Raw genomic sequence first — 18,199 nt, forward strand, 5'->3', positions numbered from 1 at the left:
GGGGGAATAGATTCCCATCAATTGTAAATTGTGAAATAGTACATGTTAACCTTCATGGCAAACTCATTCATCCAGAAGGTTTTTGGTTCAAATCCCATAATTCTTGACTTTTTTACAGATTACAAAATTTATATATCATCATATGTGATTCCAATCAGGCTTAAATACATGTAATAACATTAAGTGAATAAATAAATAAAAAAGGAGAATTTCTTACTACTTTTCTATAGATGAACAAAGGAAATGAATGGCATTAAAAGACCAGATAGGGGAACATTCATGCAAACAGTAATTATAATGTTGATTACTGACTTTGACATTATTGAACTCAATTAGATAGACAGGAATTAAGGTATTTTCCATTAGAGATATAGTATTACTATTATTAGCTAATAAAGTTTCAGAAAATTATTAGAACAAGTTACAATTTCATTTAGATAACCTATAATTTCAATGCAAACTTGAAGATTTTGATAATATATGTTATAGTCATTCATGAGATATGATTATTATTTTTAAGATAAATCAAATAAAATTTTAAAAAAGCCAATTCATTTTTACAAACATCTAAATGTTTTCAGCTGTGAATAGGTAGCACCAATCAGAAACCACAGCTCTTTTTTTACTGCACTATAATTCCATTTTAAATTATTGTTAGCAGTTTTATTAATCGGAAAAGAAATATGTTTGGGATGAGGTCAAAAATTTGATTTGATCTAAAATGTGACTTCTTTTAATGTAAAGAGAAAGAGAGAGAGAGTGATATTCTAATTGATTTGTTTCAATTTTTTAATTTTACTTTTTCAGCTCTGCTATACTATAAAATATCTGTTCAACAATGTACTACAATTAAAAATTTGTTTTTGCACCATTCTTAAAAAGCATTTCTAGCAACTTCTAATTTCAGGTATCAACACTGTTGACCTTAGATTCAATCTTTTTCTTTATTTCTAATTACTGGAAAAATTTTATATGCAGGGTATGAGGAATTAACAAAAAAAAACTTGTTTTTAGAAAAAAGTTCTTCGTCCAAATCAACCTTTATTAAATTATATCAACATTTTTACAGAAGTAGAAGAAAGTAGAAAAGAAAATAGTTTAAAATTCATAACAACTGTCTATGTTATTTAAAAAAAATTTGTATTTTATTGATTACCAGATCATATTTTACTTTCCCGGCATAAAATACAATGAAAAAGTCAAAAAGCTATAATATTTGGTCAAAAAACCTTTCAAAAAATTGGTCTTTTTTTTAGATTTAGTTTTGTGCCTAAGAAGACATTTAAAAAAATGTTAATATATAAAAAAAAATTAATTTAAATAAATTTTAAATAACCTCCAAAAAAAATGTATTTATTCCACTGCTCCCAAATCCAAAAATATCTTTTTTTGTCAATAGGACATTTATACATATGTACGTGTCTCTGTTGGCCTGTATTTGGTCTTATTGGACGCCATTGACCAATTTTCTTCAAATTTGTTAGACAGTTACTACTACCTTCAGGGGGAAAGGATGTACTAAAGTTTACAAAAATTGGAAAAAGGGATGGGAATGTCCTTTCCTTTTTTAAATTAGTATGTCCTTTCCTTTTATATTTTTTATTGGCCAAAATAAAATTTCAAATCCTTAGTGGGGTACTTTAATAAAAATATTTTCTTATAAAAGTTGAAGTTTTTCTTTATCAAGATCACAAATTACCAAAACATTTTATTTAATATTTACCTTCTCCCCAAAAAATTACTTAATGTTTTTTTTTGTTTTTTTTTTTACTATATCTTGCTTCAGAAAAGAAATTTTTGCATCTATATTTTTTGCAATAATTGCCATTTAAACCACTATAAAATTTTATTGACTATCCTAATCCAGTGATTTGTGGTAACAAACAATATTTTTTTTTAATTTATTTTAAATTTAAACCATTTCGGCAGTTACCCATTGCATTTAAATTGTAAAAATCTTAATTTTTTAATAACCCTTACTCTTTAGTTATTCATAAAAAACAAAATTAGCCTTAAATTTTCACCTGTCCTTCCTAGAAAATAATTTGTTTATTTAGAATTATGCTGTATCTTTATATTTTTTAAACAATTTAAAAAAATAGATTTTCTAAAACTTAAAATCATATTTTTTGTAACTGTAATGTTAATACTATTAAAAATTTTGGTTATTCTTAATTTGTTGAGTATCTTTGGTTCAAAATTTAAATTAAAGAATTAAATACAATCAAACAAGTAATTTTATGTTTATTTAAAAGAAGATTATTTTAAATCAATGACATTAAAATTTATTACAAGTTTTTTACCAACGTTTCAAAGAAAAGTATATTTCTTTCAGTTGCAGGGTGGGATTCGGGGATAAATTGAATTTTCTTTATGTTTTGAGGTATGAGGAGTACAAAAATATCATTCACTTAAAATATAATTTCCTTGTATATATAGGCTTATGTATAAAATTTGTTGTTCAAAAATCTTCAAAACTACTTCATCAATTTCATTGAAATTTATATATGCCATAATAGTGTATCTGAAGTTGTGCCTGTGAAAATTTGATAAAAATTGGTTTTGTCATTACTCATTATGAAGTATTTTTTTCATTCTCACAGTGAGATTGGGTGGTGAAAATTAATTTTCTTTAAGTTTTGAGGTATTTATTCTACTGAGATTTCATGACTTTTTGAAAATGAAGAGTAATAGTTTATTTAATACTTAAATTGATTTTTAATGTTATTAAAAATAGATAAGGTTCCTAAGAGATACTGAATTGTGTAAAAAAGGTTATTGTACTCTTTGAATAAAATTTTGAGTTACAAGACCATTTGACCAAACCTCCCAACCCCTTGACCAAATGTAAACAAAATTAAACCCATTACTGACCCTCATTTATCATAAATATCAAAAATCTCATAAATATTAGTTAATCCAGTTATAACATATCAAGAAAAACAATTACTAATAAAAAAAGCAATAAAATTAGACATATTATCCCTATTATTGAATGAAATTTCCCAAATAAAAAGCCAAAGTAACATACTAATGAATGGAATTATCACATTAGTATAAAAATTTGAGCCCCAAAAAAAAGAAAAAAGATTTTTTGCCCCCATTTTCATTGGGTTTTGAAAAAGACCAAACACAATCATTAAATGGTATTAGAATACATTAAAAATCTAACTATTTTTCAAATAAAACTTTGAGATTCAGTATTCATAAGGTCTGTACTTCACTGATTCCAGGACCAATTATAACCAAGATTAAATGACATCAATGATCCCTATACAGAAATCATTGTTCCAAATTTCACTCAAATTTCTCAAATTAAGTATAAAAAAATTAAAATGTTGAATTCATTAATGTATATTATTTATGCACATGTTACTTGTAAACTTTAAATGAAGTTAAAAGGAATTCAGGTTTTTTTTTATTATATTTAAAAATCAATAGAAATAATAAATAAACTAGTATACTTCCTTTTCAGAAAATCATAAAAACTTAGTAGCTTGCTTAACTTTCTTGGCAAAGCCAGAAACAGTTCATTTTATCTGTAGAGTAGCGTAAATATCCATTCCTAATATGATCTGAATTATTTATTATGTACCAGCTAAAAACAAATATTTATTTACCTACCTAATATGCCTACATAACTCTTAAGATTAATATGCTACATTCTTTTCAAAGAGAGGAAAATGTATTTTTCCTCTCTTTTGGGTGAAGGTGCAGGACTAGTTTAATAAAGTGATAAATCTCAAATAAATATATATTGATAAACTAACTAAATTTAATATTTTTATTTCCAGTAATATCTGTTATAAACCATTGTCCTACTATTGAAAAGTAGATAAATCTCAAATAAATATATATTGATAAACTAACTAAATTTAATATTTTTATTTCCAGTAATATCTGTTATAAACCATTGTCCTACTATTGAAAACCACATGTAACCAGTCAATATTTTTTATATAATTACCTATCGGAGAAAAGAAAACTTGTATTAAAAATTATATTAAAATAAAATTTTAATGTATTTTATCTATCTCTCTGCGTTATGTTTTAAAGTACCGGTACTTTTACTTACTTTCAAGATAGTATTAAATTGAAGTCTTATTTTTGCTCTTATAATTAATCATATTTCTGGTATTCTTTGAAACAAGCTTGCCTCTGGAGATATCTAATTTCCAGTAATTTGGAATGTTGTCTAAATTGTGTTATTAAGTAATCTAAATCTATTTTGATTGTAAAATAGAATAATAGAGTTTGTAATATTTGATTTAATTGGAAATAAAAGTATTATTATATTATTGTATAACTTAACTTTTATGATTTGACAAGAACCAATACATTAATCCCAATAATATCTATTATAGCTAAGAATTTTTAAAAGGACTCTTATATTAGGACTCATAGATGTCAGTTCATATACCTTGGAATACATGGTAGATGAAGATGCATAACTTTACAAAGTAGCGAGAAATGATATTATGTTTGTTTATTATTATAAAATTTATTTTATACTTATAATTTCATCCTTAATTAATAAATTGTTATAATACTTTAAAAATCATGTTGTCAAAAACTTTTCAAATTGTTTAACAATGTGAAAAATACCCAACAATGAAAAAGTAAATTAATATTTCTTATAAATCAGTGTTACTCATCTTTTAATATACTATTTTTAATTAACAATTAAAAATATTAATGATTCACATGTAATAATGAGAAGTATAAACTTTCACCTTTTTTTAATGTCACAAACTATGTTGGCTAATTTAGCAGGTATATAGCCATATTTTTGTCTATACTATTCCACTGCTACAAGGACATTTACATATAATAATCAGTGCTAATTGGCCAGGACTTAAGAATCAACATATACTATTTACTAAAAGTATCCAAGAGTCATGCTAAAAGTATCTTATGTATATTAATGAATATACTTATGTATATTAATGAATATAAATATACAATTCATTGTATATTTATTATAAATTGAATAATTTTCTTCTTTTTTATTTATATAAATAGTATCATATGAACAATCAGCGATCACGTATGTATGGAAAAATGATGAAGATACATTAAGAAAGTCGCCATCATTGACAACATTAAATGCATATCTAATACAGAATCAAACCATCGCATGCCCTACAAAGGCAAGCTGGAGAGGTAAGTTTGTTTTTAATTTATTTATTAATGTACTATATTTGTTACATATATAAATATATATATCAATATTTATTATTATTATTATTATTATTGTTTAAAATAGCTTATTTAACATTGCGCTATAAAAGCACTTATACTATACTATTATTGTTATTATTATTATTCAATCTAACGCTCTTATTTTCTTTTATTTTTCTTTATAACTTATAGAGCTTTGTTAGGTTTTATTCTAGGTTTTTTGTTCAATTACATTATTGTGCTTAATTATAAAATATATGTAATCACCTTACATTTTATGCATTATTTCTTTCAATTATTATTTTTTTAACATTTCCTTAATATAATTGTAATATATTACAAAAATATTAAAATATATTTATTTAGATGTAATTTTCTAGGCTGTGTAAGCTAATTTTTTTTTTAATATTTTAAATATCTATTCTGCTATATAAACATAAGTATTAGTAGATCTTTACAATTTAATTGTTTTTATAATTTAGTTATGAAACAAAGGAAATTTATTAATTTTTTTTTTAAATTGGTAAAAATAATGCATGAATTACTTTCATTTTTACTTTATATATATGTACTTTTATTATTATTATTATTTCTTTTAATCTAAAATACATTAATTACTTGCAGTTTTATTTTTAAATTATTAATATTGTGTTTAAGTTTATAGCAAAATTTATATTATATTTTTTTTATTTTCTAAATAATCATTAAACTTTATGTATTTTTTATTTTATTTTAGTTTTTTTTAATTCGGCAACTTTCATTAAGTTATATATATATATACTCATATATACGTTCGTTATGGAATGAAATATGTACACTATTAAAACATTTACTATAATTTAACTGGTATTAAACTCCTCTCAGATAACACACTTCACTTATTTCAGCTATAGTGCTATCATCAGCAGCAGAAATACTTATATAATAGCTTTTATTATTCTCATTACATGCTTAATTTTATTTTATAACAATATTTTTTAACTAAGCCTACATAAAATAATTTATATTAAAGTTGTTTCTAAGACTTACTGAGATAAAAAAAAAAATGTTATATTTTGTTTAGTTTTGAAAGAAATTTATAAAAACAGATATTCTATTCAAAGTTTTAACCCTTTCCCTTTATTTAACCTAAGTTTTAATCTTTTTTTTATTTATGAAAATTACCTGTACAAGTACTTTTTGCAAAGAAAAAAATATATTTTGTAAAAGTATCATAGATATTTTGTAAAGAAAACAATAGACAAACTGTCTACTCTTTCTTTACAAATTCAAAACATTTCTCATTAAAAAGCATTATTTGAAAATTCTGTATTACATTAAAGTTTTCAAAGTATTTGCTTTAACGTGTTAAAAAAAAATAAAGGTAAAATTTTATGAATATTCTACATTTATATATAAAAAAACACATTGTTTTTCAAAATTTCAAAACAAATTTAGGTTATTTTTAAAAAATAAATTAAAATAATAAGGGTACTCATTATATAAATTTCTATCAAAGTTATGACTATTTTAACTTAACTAACTACAAAAATCTTTTTGTATTATTATATTCTGTGCTACACTATTTATAACACATACTACAAAGGGTATGCTACTTAAGCTGGGTTATTTGATGTGTTTGTAATCCTCATGTTTAAGTTTGGATTACTTAAGGACTAATCCAATATATTTCTTTCAAGAACACGCTTAACCTGAACACAACAAAATAAATCTTACTATGTACCTCATATCCTACACAGAGGTATCAGATTTAAATGTCATTCCTTTTAATGTGTTATGGTGGCAGCACTGAACATATTGCACTTTAGACTAAGTTAAACAATAAAAAAAATCCTTTCATAAGCTAACGGTTAAATTTTTTGAAAACCATCTCACTTAGTTTCATAAATTATAATTAATAAACATTTTATCATCTGGTTTATCGCCTAGCAACAGGTACTTTATGCCGCTGCTCTCTCCATCCATCCCTATCTCAACCCTTCTCCTTCATCCCCTTGTTGTTTCCAACCTTTGCCTCATTTATTAACTTCATTCTTCTTCTTCCTTGCATCTTTTCTCATTTTACTGACTCTTCTAATGTAGTTGTCAAGATTCCGCTTCCTCTAACCACATGTCCTAATCAGTTTCCTTTTCTTTTGTGTATTTCCAGCATAACTGCTCTATCTTCTTTAATCCTGTTACTATCTATTTTACTTTCTCCATTCTTCTCCATACCCCGATCTCAAAAGCCTCAAGCCATTTCCTTTCCCTCTTCCTCATCTTCCATTCTTCACTTCCATACAACAAAACACTCTATACATAGCATTTGGCTAACTTCTTCCTTAACTCTAAAGGCTTCCTGTGCTGTCACTATCCTTCCTTTTATTTCCATTGCGCTCTTCTACTCCTCTGTCACCATGTTACCCAAATATCTGTAACCTTTCTACTCTTCTACTCTTCCTCCATTTATGCTTCACTTAATAAATATTAAATTATAAAAATTGCTTGGTACAGCCTTTCCCTTGGAAATTGTGTAACTGTGTTATTATTATGAAATGGTTATTACTTGTAAAATTTGAAAACAAAACAATAACTTCATAAAACATTATTTCAATTAATTATAAGAAAAAAATTATTTTGTTGTTTTAATTTTTTTTTAATATTAAAAAAGAAATAATTACAAAAGTCTCTAGCTGTTAAATACTAGCACTACACATTAAAGGTCAAGTTGGCCACTGCATCCAGTATGATATATCTTTCACTGCTCCAGATATTTTATTTTGTTTTATTTAATAGCGTTTATTTTGCTTTCAGGAAGAAAAGCTCTTATCTGTTTAAACCATTAGGCATTAAAGGAATATATTTTAATATTTGGTTTTGCCTTTTTGATTATTTTTACTGATGATATCCACTTAGCTGCTGAAATGAGCAATGAGGATACAAATATAAAATATAATCTGAAATTTATATAGTTTGTTTGACAAACCACCATTACAATAGATTTTAAAGAAATAATTAACTGCTGAATATAAAAATGAAAGAAAAAATTTATTATAAAACAGCAAAAATTTTATCAGTATTTATCATATAAAATAAATCACAATACAGCTTTAGACATAAGCTGTTGCTTTTGAACTCTCTGCCTGGATTGCACAAGCAGTTGTAGTGCAGTTAAGTTATGGACAGGTACGAGAGAGTTTAAGTGGTATATTATGTGATATAAGCAAATCTTTTTTCTTTCAAATGTTCAGAATAGTTTTATCATTTTAGTTTTGTTACCTTTTTTTTTGAATGGGATAGAAATTTTTTTAATGTCTTTTTTGTTTATTCATTTATCTATTTTTACTTTTTATTTATTGTGTTAATGATTACTTTTTCTGTTCATATTTAATTTTTAATTAATTCCTTAACGTATTTATGTAATTTTGGTTAATAATTGAAATATATACAATATATTATATAATATAATGTATACAATATAATATTCTTTTAGCCTTCTCAAAGCACAGAATAAGAGAAACACTCTTACCTTTAATTTTTTACTTCATCACAGTACCATTGGACCTAAGCTCATTCTCAGTGATATCTTTTATATATTCTTAAACTGTTTACAATTTACACATAACTCTATTAGCCTTTTTCATATTTTAAAAATTGTTTGTTTAAAATAAAAATAAATTTAAACAATTTTAAAAACATTTAAAATAAATTTATAACAGATATTGTTAATTCTTGACTGAACAAATATTTGTTCTAAATTTATTTTAAATGTTTTTAAAGATTTTTTAAATTTATATTTATTTTAAACAAACCTTTTTACATTTTGTAAAAACTCTATTTAACAATAGTTATTGTTAAATTGTAAACAGTTAAAGAATTTATAAAAGATATCACTGAGGATGAGCTTAGGTCCAAAAGTGTTTTGATGAAGTAAAAATTTAAAGGTAAGAGTATTTTTCTAATTCTATGCTTTGCAAAGGCTGAAAGAATATTATACTGTATATATAGATATTTATGTTCAGAGGAAAAAAAGATGGACTATAAAAAGTTTAACCTAAATAAATTAATAATACATAGATGCATACATACATATATATATATTGTTTGGTTATAGATTTTTATCTTTTATAATATGATTCTAGAATGTTTTCATTTGCTGTTTTTCCCCTCTCCCTGTAGTAACTGTTAGCTCTACTACAAACTTATATACAATTTTTTTTTTAAACAAAATAATAATATTAATTTTTTAATAAAATTTATGAAAATAACTATCTTAAATTACACTATTGATTTCATAATTCTATTCCTTAATTTCCATATTTCATTAGATTTATTAGTCTACATACAGGATGTAATTAGACACAACCTAACCTAACATCTTTTTGTAATTTAACTTAGTTCATTTTTAAATGCCGTACAATATTTTATTTTTCATAAATACATGGTATTTAAAATACACCAAAATAAAATTTAGTTACTTTAATTTATACTATAGAAATATAACCCTTTTTCTTAATTATATTTATTATTCCTAATTTTTTTGTTAGATTAAATATAACATTGTTTTTTATTACTAGAAGCCAGTTTTTAATCTACCTGTTCTGAACGTAATAAAATATTTCTGATTAACTAAATTATAAAATAAGTAATGAATTATTGATACTATAAACAAAAGTACTGCAGACTTTTTTTTGTTTGACGACAGTTCTTTCAAACTTTTTGTATTATAATATTTTTAATGTCATAATCTTTCTTTTGGGAATAAAAAATTAATATTTAGAATGTCATAATGTATGTTATATTTCAAGAATTTGATTAATATTTTAATTAGAAATTTTTTTGAATTTTATTATAATAAAATAATAAATATAAATATTTTATTATAAGATCAAATATCAAAGTTTAGAAATATATTATATTATTACACCTATTGACAAAGTATTGTCACATCTATCAAAACCATAGAATTTTAAATGAGACTTAAAAATTTTTATCATGTAACTTCTATCTACATCACATATTATTGCCTCTGCTTTTAATGAATTTATTTATATAAAATTGAATGATTAGATTCATTCAATTTGAATCGATATATTATTATATATGAGCATGTATTCCTTCAAAAATTCGAACACAAAAATGTAAACATATCTTGTAATTTTGTTTTTATAATCATAATGTGAAAAATATTTTTAAACAAAATATAATATTAAATAACTAGTTTTAGTTTTATTTTTGTTAAAATTAATATTTTTTTTGTCTTGCATTAACAAACTTCCAGATAGGTTTCAATTAAAATTAAAAAGAATAAATAATACTTAAGATAATCCTTATACTAAAGACTAGCTTTTTAAAGAATTAGAAGCAGTGTTTAAATCTGTAAACTCTGGCAGAAAGGTTCAGCATCATGCATAAATTTAAGCATAGCATTACTGCCATAAAAGATTTAAACAAATTCACAGTGAGAAGTAAAGACTAAAACTAGATGGGCTACTCCATTATTATTAAACACAAACTGATTAACTGAAAAAAAAGGTAAATTTTGTTTTTTTTATATTGAAAGCACTGTTTAAAATATGTTTTGCCAGCTGACAGCACCAAAATTAAACCATTTATTTTTGCTTGCTAGTTGTGTGTTTTGGTTTTATGTATATATTTTTTTAATAACTGCATTTTTAGAGACATAACTAATTTTTAGAGAAAAAAAATCTAATATTAGTTTTTTGTTACCAGGATTCCCCCATCCAGGTAAACATATGAGATAACCCTCATATATAAATAATGATTCCAAATTGCATGACAATCTCTCGGGAGATGATTCTATAGCCAAAAATAAGTAAATAAATAAAAGTTCATATAAACATAGGTCGGAAAATAGTTCGTTAGCGAATTTCGGCTCGTGAAACATTTAGCCTATCTTCTGCTCTCCCTCTGTGAAATTAAACTGTTCTAAAATTCTCCAGGGAAATTTGATACTTCCTTATGATTTTTGACACAAGAAATTGAATAGAAGTGATCCCAGCCTCTATCTCACTTAGTTTTTAAGGAAAATGGGGTAAAACACGAAAAATGTTTAATTTACAAGATCGTTTTTCTTTACTTTACAATAAATTAACATGTCCTTCAACTCTACAAATGAATCAAATCTGTGGTATCACCCGTTGTGAATGACTTACCGCATAATAACAGCAGATACACTGTTCAAATGAAAATTCAAGTGCTAGACACTAAAATTGCAGCTTAATAACTGTTGATCAGCTGTTATTGCCACCCTATAAAATACTAAAAAGTTTTAATATATTTTAGAAGGATGTCTTTCAAATTTATTTTTATAATTTTTAGCATTTGTTTGTAAACTGTTCTGTTTAAAATTGGAACGAAACAAAACACAAGGATAGCGGGAAAATTTGTATCTCCCTACTAATCACAGAACCTAGACAAAACTCCCTTGCTACTGTGTCTTTCTTTTATCAGGTGACTAATTATTTATTTAATGGTGGTTATAATTATTGTGTTTTATTTATGGACATAATTATCTGCTGCACTCTGATCCTTTAACAAGAGAGAAGTTGTTTGGGCTTCGTTCTCCCGGCATGATTCCACTTCACTCCGTCCATTACAGTCCTTTTGTTGCTAGAACCTTCAGGCCTAGCAGGAGTGCATCTTTCTGGGGCCCTAGTGTTTGTATGATGCAGTGCATTCCCTCCAAAAAGGGAGCGCTTTCCGGAGAGAGTCACATATTTTAAAACTGTATCACTTTTCTGACCTAGTTTGTGTATTTTGTTTCTAATTAAAGTTGAACTTCTCAAATTTGTGTTTAATTTTAATAGACATTATTTACATAAATTTTCTCAGAATTAAACTCTCTACAAAGTTAAAAACTAGAAATTTTTATTTTTTATTGGCAAATTAACAAAGTGTATTTTTTGACAACACTTTTTCATGTTTTACCTGTTTTTTTCTTAAAACCTGAGGGAGATCTCTATCTCTCTTAGGTTTATTAATTTCCAGAACAAACACCATAAAAAAGCATCAAATTTACCCCTTGATTTATATCCTGAGAAATTTATACGATTAATTTCACAGAGGCGGCAGAAAGCAGGGATAAATGTTTCATTAACTGCAACTCTCTAACAAACCGTTTTCTGCCCTATGTTTATATGAACTTTTTTCCTTATTTTTGGCTATAGAATCATCTCCCGAGAGATTGTGGTGCAATTTGGAATCATCTATGTATACACAGAATATCCGGGCTAAAGGTATAGAAAAGTAATGGCCTATATTTTGAAAACCAGTTATCCAAATCTCTTTAAACGTTGGATCAATCGACATGAAATATCTCTAAGATTTGTTCTACATACTCTCAGGACAGCAGAATATGCATGCACAGGCAAGCCATCTCACAGCGTAATTGTAGTCAGTTGAGATGTGGACTCCATAACAAAAGGTTCGGTACATGCTTTGTTTAGCAGAGTTTCAATCAGTTACATGTGTTCAAAGCGTATATAAACTGAATGGAATATCGATCCTCCTACATCGAAGTCTATTTGTCAATGGGGCTGGAAGATTGGTTTCACAAACCAGAAATCATCCAAACCCTTCAGTTAGTGATGAGACTGTGGATTGTAAATGCAATGCATTCACTGCCAATCCTGGAAAGTCAATTAGGCAGGCTAGTTATGAAATGCAAATTCCTCATTCTACTGTCCATGACATTGTTCATAAGCGGCTCTTTTTGTGAGCACACAAATTGCAACTCTTTCATCAGATTAAATCTAATGATCGCCACCTACGATATCAGTTTGCTGCAGACGAAATGTACCATGGTGAAAACAATTGTAATTATCTGTTGTTTTTTATAAATGAGGCAACCTTTCATCCATGTGGAAAAAAGTAAACAGAAACAACTGTCGAATCTTGATATAATGAAAACCCCCATACAGTAATCAAAAATGAAAAGGGCAAACTGAAAGTCAATGTCTGATTAGAGCTGCCCAAAAATGGCATCATCAGTCTGTTTTTTCATGGAGCACACTGTGACAGGACACATACCTCAACATGCTTCCAAATTTTGCTCTCTTTCAGTTTCCAACAAGATGGTGCACCACCACACTTTCATTGAGATTTTAATATTTTCTTTAACTAAACTCTCCTCTGATTTTGGATCAGACAAGGAAGTTCAACTGCAAGGCTACCTAGATCTCCAGATATCACTTCTTTGGACTCTTTTGCTTGGAGATTTATTAAAAGTTTGTGTAACGAAGAAAAGTTTGAGATTTGGATGATTTAAAACAGAGAATTGAAACTGCTGGTTTAATAACACCACAATCACTCCTAAACATTTGGCAAAAATTACGTTATTGTCTAGATCTCTGCCAAGTTTCAAAAGCTGCACAAATTGAACTTGTCTAATTACATTAAAACTTGGTGATTTGCTGTTTTTTTTAAATATTAAATTATATTAACTGGTTCTCTTAATATAAGCTGTTATTTTTTTATATCTTTAGTCCAGACACTCTGTATTAAAATAATTATATATTAAACCACGAGATACAGTCTGAATAAAAGGTAAGGACACTTACCTAACTGTAGCACTTTTGGAGCATTACTCCATCCAAAATCTTATTAAAATTTGGATTTTACGTTTAATTTTATCTTAATTATGTGTAATTTGTGTATTTGATGCTGAGGATGGAATAATGCTTCAAACACGAAGATAAGTTAGGTAAGTGTTCGTACCTTTTTATTCTAACTGTATTGGAGGTATAATATATAATTAATTTAAATTAACATATTTATTACAGTGGTTTGGAAAAAAATTATATATTTTACAATTCTAATGCTTGCCCCTTTCAATATATCCTCATTTGCACCTACAATGATACAGAATAGTTTTCCACGATAAAAGGTATGAAGCAGATTAGTTTCCGACAACAGTTTTAGCACATCTACCACTTTTTTTCTTTACTGTATTTACTCAATCAAAACAAAGTTCTTTAAGCACAGATTTCACTTTTGTGAAAATAGAAAAGTCACATGATGCCAAATCTGGTGAATATGGAGAATTTTTCAGTTGAAAAGTGGTTTCAGCCAAAAACTGCTTCTCAGAAAATGGCTGTGTGAATAAACCTGATGAAGAATGACAGATTTTCCACAGCTCTGGTCATTTTTTTCTAACTCTTTGTCAAAGTATCTTTGCAATAACACAGGCCTGCATTTTTTAACGATTGAAAAATTGTTTTCAGTTTGATAGTTGATTTTTATAAATGTTTGGGTGGTGACTCCAAATATAACCTCAATTTTTCTTTATCACATAAAGATTTTTTAAAAACGCTTCAAAAATCTTTTTTAAAATATAAAAACCAGTTTTTAATTAAAGTATATTTACAAGTGATATGAAAAACAAAATTACTTTAAAATATCACTAAAAATAATGAAAACACACAGTAAAGTACTATTTATCTTAAAAGTCCTTATAAAATCTTTTTCTTTCTGTTTTAATGCTCTTTTTAGTGCTTTTTCTTCTGTGGTCTTGCAGCTGGTTGTCCATTTTTAACATCCAACAGGACATCCAACATCAGGTACCTGCTCATGTTCCACCTGCCTTGGTATCTCCTGTTCATCTCTTCCATATCTTGATGGAATCATTCCCCATTTTGTTCCTGTTTAGCCTTCAGGAATCACCACCAGGTATTACTTCTGAATGAGGTTGACCGTTTCTGAGATGTTTGGTTAATTGAAACCCAACCACCAAAGAACACCAGTATCCATGATCTAGTATTCAAATCTGTATAAAAAACTGCCTTTACTAGGATTTGAACATTGGAACTCACAACTTTGAAATCAGCTGATTTGCGAAGACACATTCACCACTAGACCAACTTGATGGGTTGGAATCATTCCCACTTCTTACTTTCTTACTAGGCTTCTTACTTTCTGTACCAAGAGCTTTGGAAAAATAGTCGAGGTATGAATCTAGAAAATACACTTTAAAGCTCATTTTACAGCCTGAATTTTTGAATTTTTCTAGCATATTTTGTTAATATTTTTTTAACTTTTTATCTTTTTTGTTGTCCAAGTAACAAAGAAAGTACCTTTAAATCATCCTAAATTGGCCAACATTGAATCTTATATTAAAGTTTAATTAAAAAGTAACTCAAGACTTTCATAATAATCTTTCAAATAAATAGAATGCCCTGCTGGTAAAGAAGCATACTTATTTCCATTATGCAGAAGAACTGCCTTCTTTTTGACAAATCAGTAAACAGTTTACAATCAAAAATTTTGTAGTTAATGTGGAATTCTTCCATGAGTCCAGATGTATCATTACAGAAAATTAATGCATCTTCTTAAGAAAAATATTTAACAGTCTTTTTCAAATTATTTAATTTGGATTTCTCAAACAGTTTTGGTTCATCACTTTCAGGATCATAATCATCATCCAGTTCATTAATATAGGTCTGTGACACCATTTCTTCACCACATATAACATGTAATTTATCTTTTGGTGAAGGAACAGGTATTTCTGGTCAATGAGCTACAGGACATATTGATTCAAGGGTTTTGGTAATAAACAATCTTTCTGTTTTTTTTTTTTTTTTTTAAATTGAATCCCAACAATAAACATAAACAAAAGTAACAATCATTTCTATGATTGATTGATTCTTTCCAAACCATAGACATCCCAAAATATAAAATCTATTTTTTTTCTTTGTGGCCAATGACAAAGCTCTTCAACTCACACTGAAAAAACCTTATGAGGAGCCCAAGATTTGTCTTGGTCTTCGAATTTAAACCTGCAAAATATATTTTCTTTACAAATTCTGAAATGTTTCTTTGACAGTAATATTTCCACAAATATAGCAAAAAGAGTCAGGGGCGTTGACACAGCCTCTTGACACCATTGAAATTTAATTTAATAAAATCTTGTAAACCATAAGTTACACAAAATTACTTATAAGATATAATAAATAAGTACATAAAAAAAAATTAATGAAGTTTTCATAACATAAATACACACTACAGTTGAAATAAAAATGCTGAACTTAATTTTTTGTCTAGAATAGCAGATGGTGGTAATGAGGTGGCAGACATGGAGTGACAGGAAAATAATCAGACATAATATCATGAAAGTGGCTGTTATATTGCAGATTTATTTCTTCTTTTAATCTCTTTATCATAAATCCACTACATTTTTATTCAGAATATCTACTTTGTGTATTTTCATACACAAAAAAAAATTATGATTATTTATTTAAATAAGAGTTTTACAAAACAATCCTTTATAATAGGCTAACATGTATAGATAGAACAAAAAACGACAAAATGTGAAAAAACTGTATGTGATTGAATTTTTAGAATATTTTTCCCATTTTCAGTGCCAAAAATATATTGAAATCTCTAGATAGATTCTAGACAATTTTACCATCACGGCCTATGTAATACTGATTCACACTTGTACCTTCTGGAATCCAGTCCTCTAAAATTGCACCTTGATAAAAGAAAAAAAAGCAAATGCCTGTGGCTTTAAATTTTGGACTTTCTTTAATAAGCTCTTTTAATTCTTGGTGATGGTGTTTTCCAGTGTATTGATCATCATTCTACTTCAGGGTTATATTGTTTCTTCACAGGTGATGTTTTTTTAAACATTTTGATGATAAAGGTCAAAACAAATTGTCAACAAGTAGCTGCAGAATGTCAGCACAGATTTCCTTGCAGCATTCTTTTGGCTCTGGTATGAGAAATAAGGGACCATCTTGGCTCAAACATTTTTTATGTTCACATCATCATGCAAAATACACAGTTTTTCAGCCCCTGAATCTTGTCAGTATTCATGGTTTCAGCTACTATTAAGACATTGAGTCAGTAGTCTTCCAGAAAATATTGGCTAATTCTTTCTATATTTTCTTTAGTTTATGAAGTGGAATGTCATCCAGAACATTAATCATCTTTCACATTTTGATGTCTTTTATGCCATTCAAACACTTGAATAACACTGTATAAGAGACAGAGTTATTCAGTAACACTGAATAACACTGAAGTAACAGTGTTTTTATAACAGTGTATAAGAGACTTGTATAAAATTTCTGTTGTTTTTTTCAATTTACTAAGAATTTCAAATTGATGCATTACTTAACTTTAAACTTAGCATTATTCCAGAACACAATAGAAAACACAACTGCACTAAAAACACAATGATGACAAAACAACTGAACAGCCAAGCATGTTGATATTTGTTATGAAGGTTCAGACACATCCAAGATCTCTTCCAAAGAGCTTACAATTAGTTCTCACTGCTTTCTCTAATTGATACAAACAGTCTTATTTAATAGACGTACATCATATACCAGCACAAAATGGAAAGTTACACATAAGCTTAAGAAATGTTTAAAAATTAATCAAACATTTCAGAGTTAGCCACTTCAGTATAGAAATTGAATATAGATCAGAAAGACCAATTGAAGTATCCACTCAAACTCTTTAAAATTTGTTTTAAAAAGAGATCCAAAATGTATTTCCAAAACATTTTTCATTACAAACTGTGCTGAATTTCGTTTCCATTTCAAGCTCAGAAGACATATAGAAATTACGGAATATAACTTTAATCTTATTTATTTCTTTTAGGAGTAAAGCAATTTCTAAACTTGGAATAAAAATCCATGATAAATTTCAGTGTTGTGTCAAAATGAATTGAGATATGCTGATTTTAAAACATTGACTGAGAATAAATTATTTCTCAATAGTAGACAAAAGAGAATGCACCTGTCTAGTTTCAAGTTTCCAACTGTTCAGTTGTGGCAACCTTTCTTTAATTTAAACTGTTTGGTTTTAACAACCAAATATTATCACATTTTTTTTAAAGGTATTGATTGCAATCTATGCATTAATAACTATGATTTCAAAAGAGGTGAAATCATTATTGAATAATATACTGACTGGTATTCATTTCCATTAAATGATATTTTTTTTATATTTATTACTCCTATTTAATTTTTATCTGTAATAACTGTTTCAAATTTTGGTCAGTTAATAATGTTAT

General features: G+C 26.7%; 1 protein-coding gene across 10 annotated transcripts in view; it reads left to right on the plus strand.

Annotated features, from left to right (window-relative positions):
* pHCl-1 (pH-sensitive chloride channel 1) overlaps positions 1–18,199 on the plus strand; it is a 1,039,090-nt gene that overhangs the window by 818,438 nt on the left and 202,453 nt on the right. For all 10 annotated transcript variants that reach the window (XM_075374857.1, XM_075374859.1, XM_075374858.1 and 7 more), the window contains one exon: positions 5,023–5,163. In XM_075374857.1, the coding sequence (XP_075230972.1) occupies positions 5,023–5,163 (141 nt within the window). The remainder of the gene's footprint in view (positions 1–5,022; positions 5,164–18,199) is intronic.

This window comes from Lycorma delicatula, chromosome 9 (assembly GCF_047948215.1).
Source record: "Lycorma delicatula isolate Av1 chromosome 9, ASM4794821v1, whole genome shotgun sequence".
In the NCBI taxonomy this organism is placed as follows: Eukaryota; Metazoa; Arthropoda; class Insecta; order Hemiptera; family Fulgoridae; genus Lycorma; species Lycorma delicatula.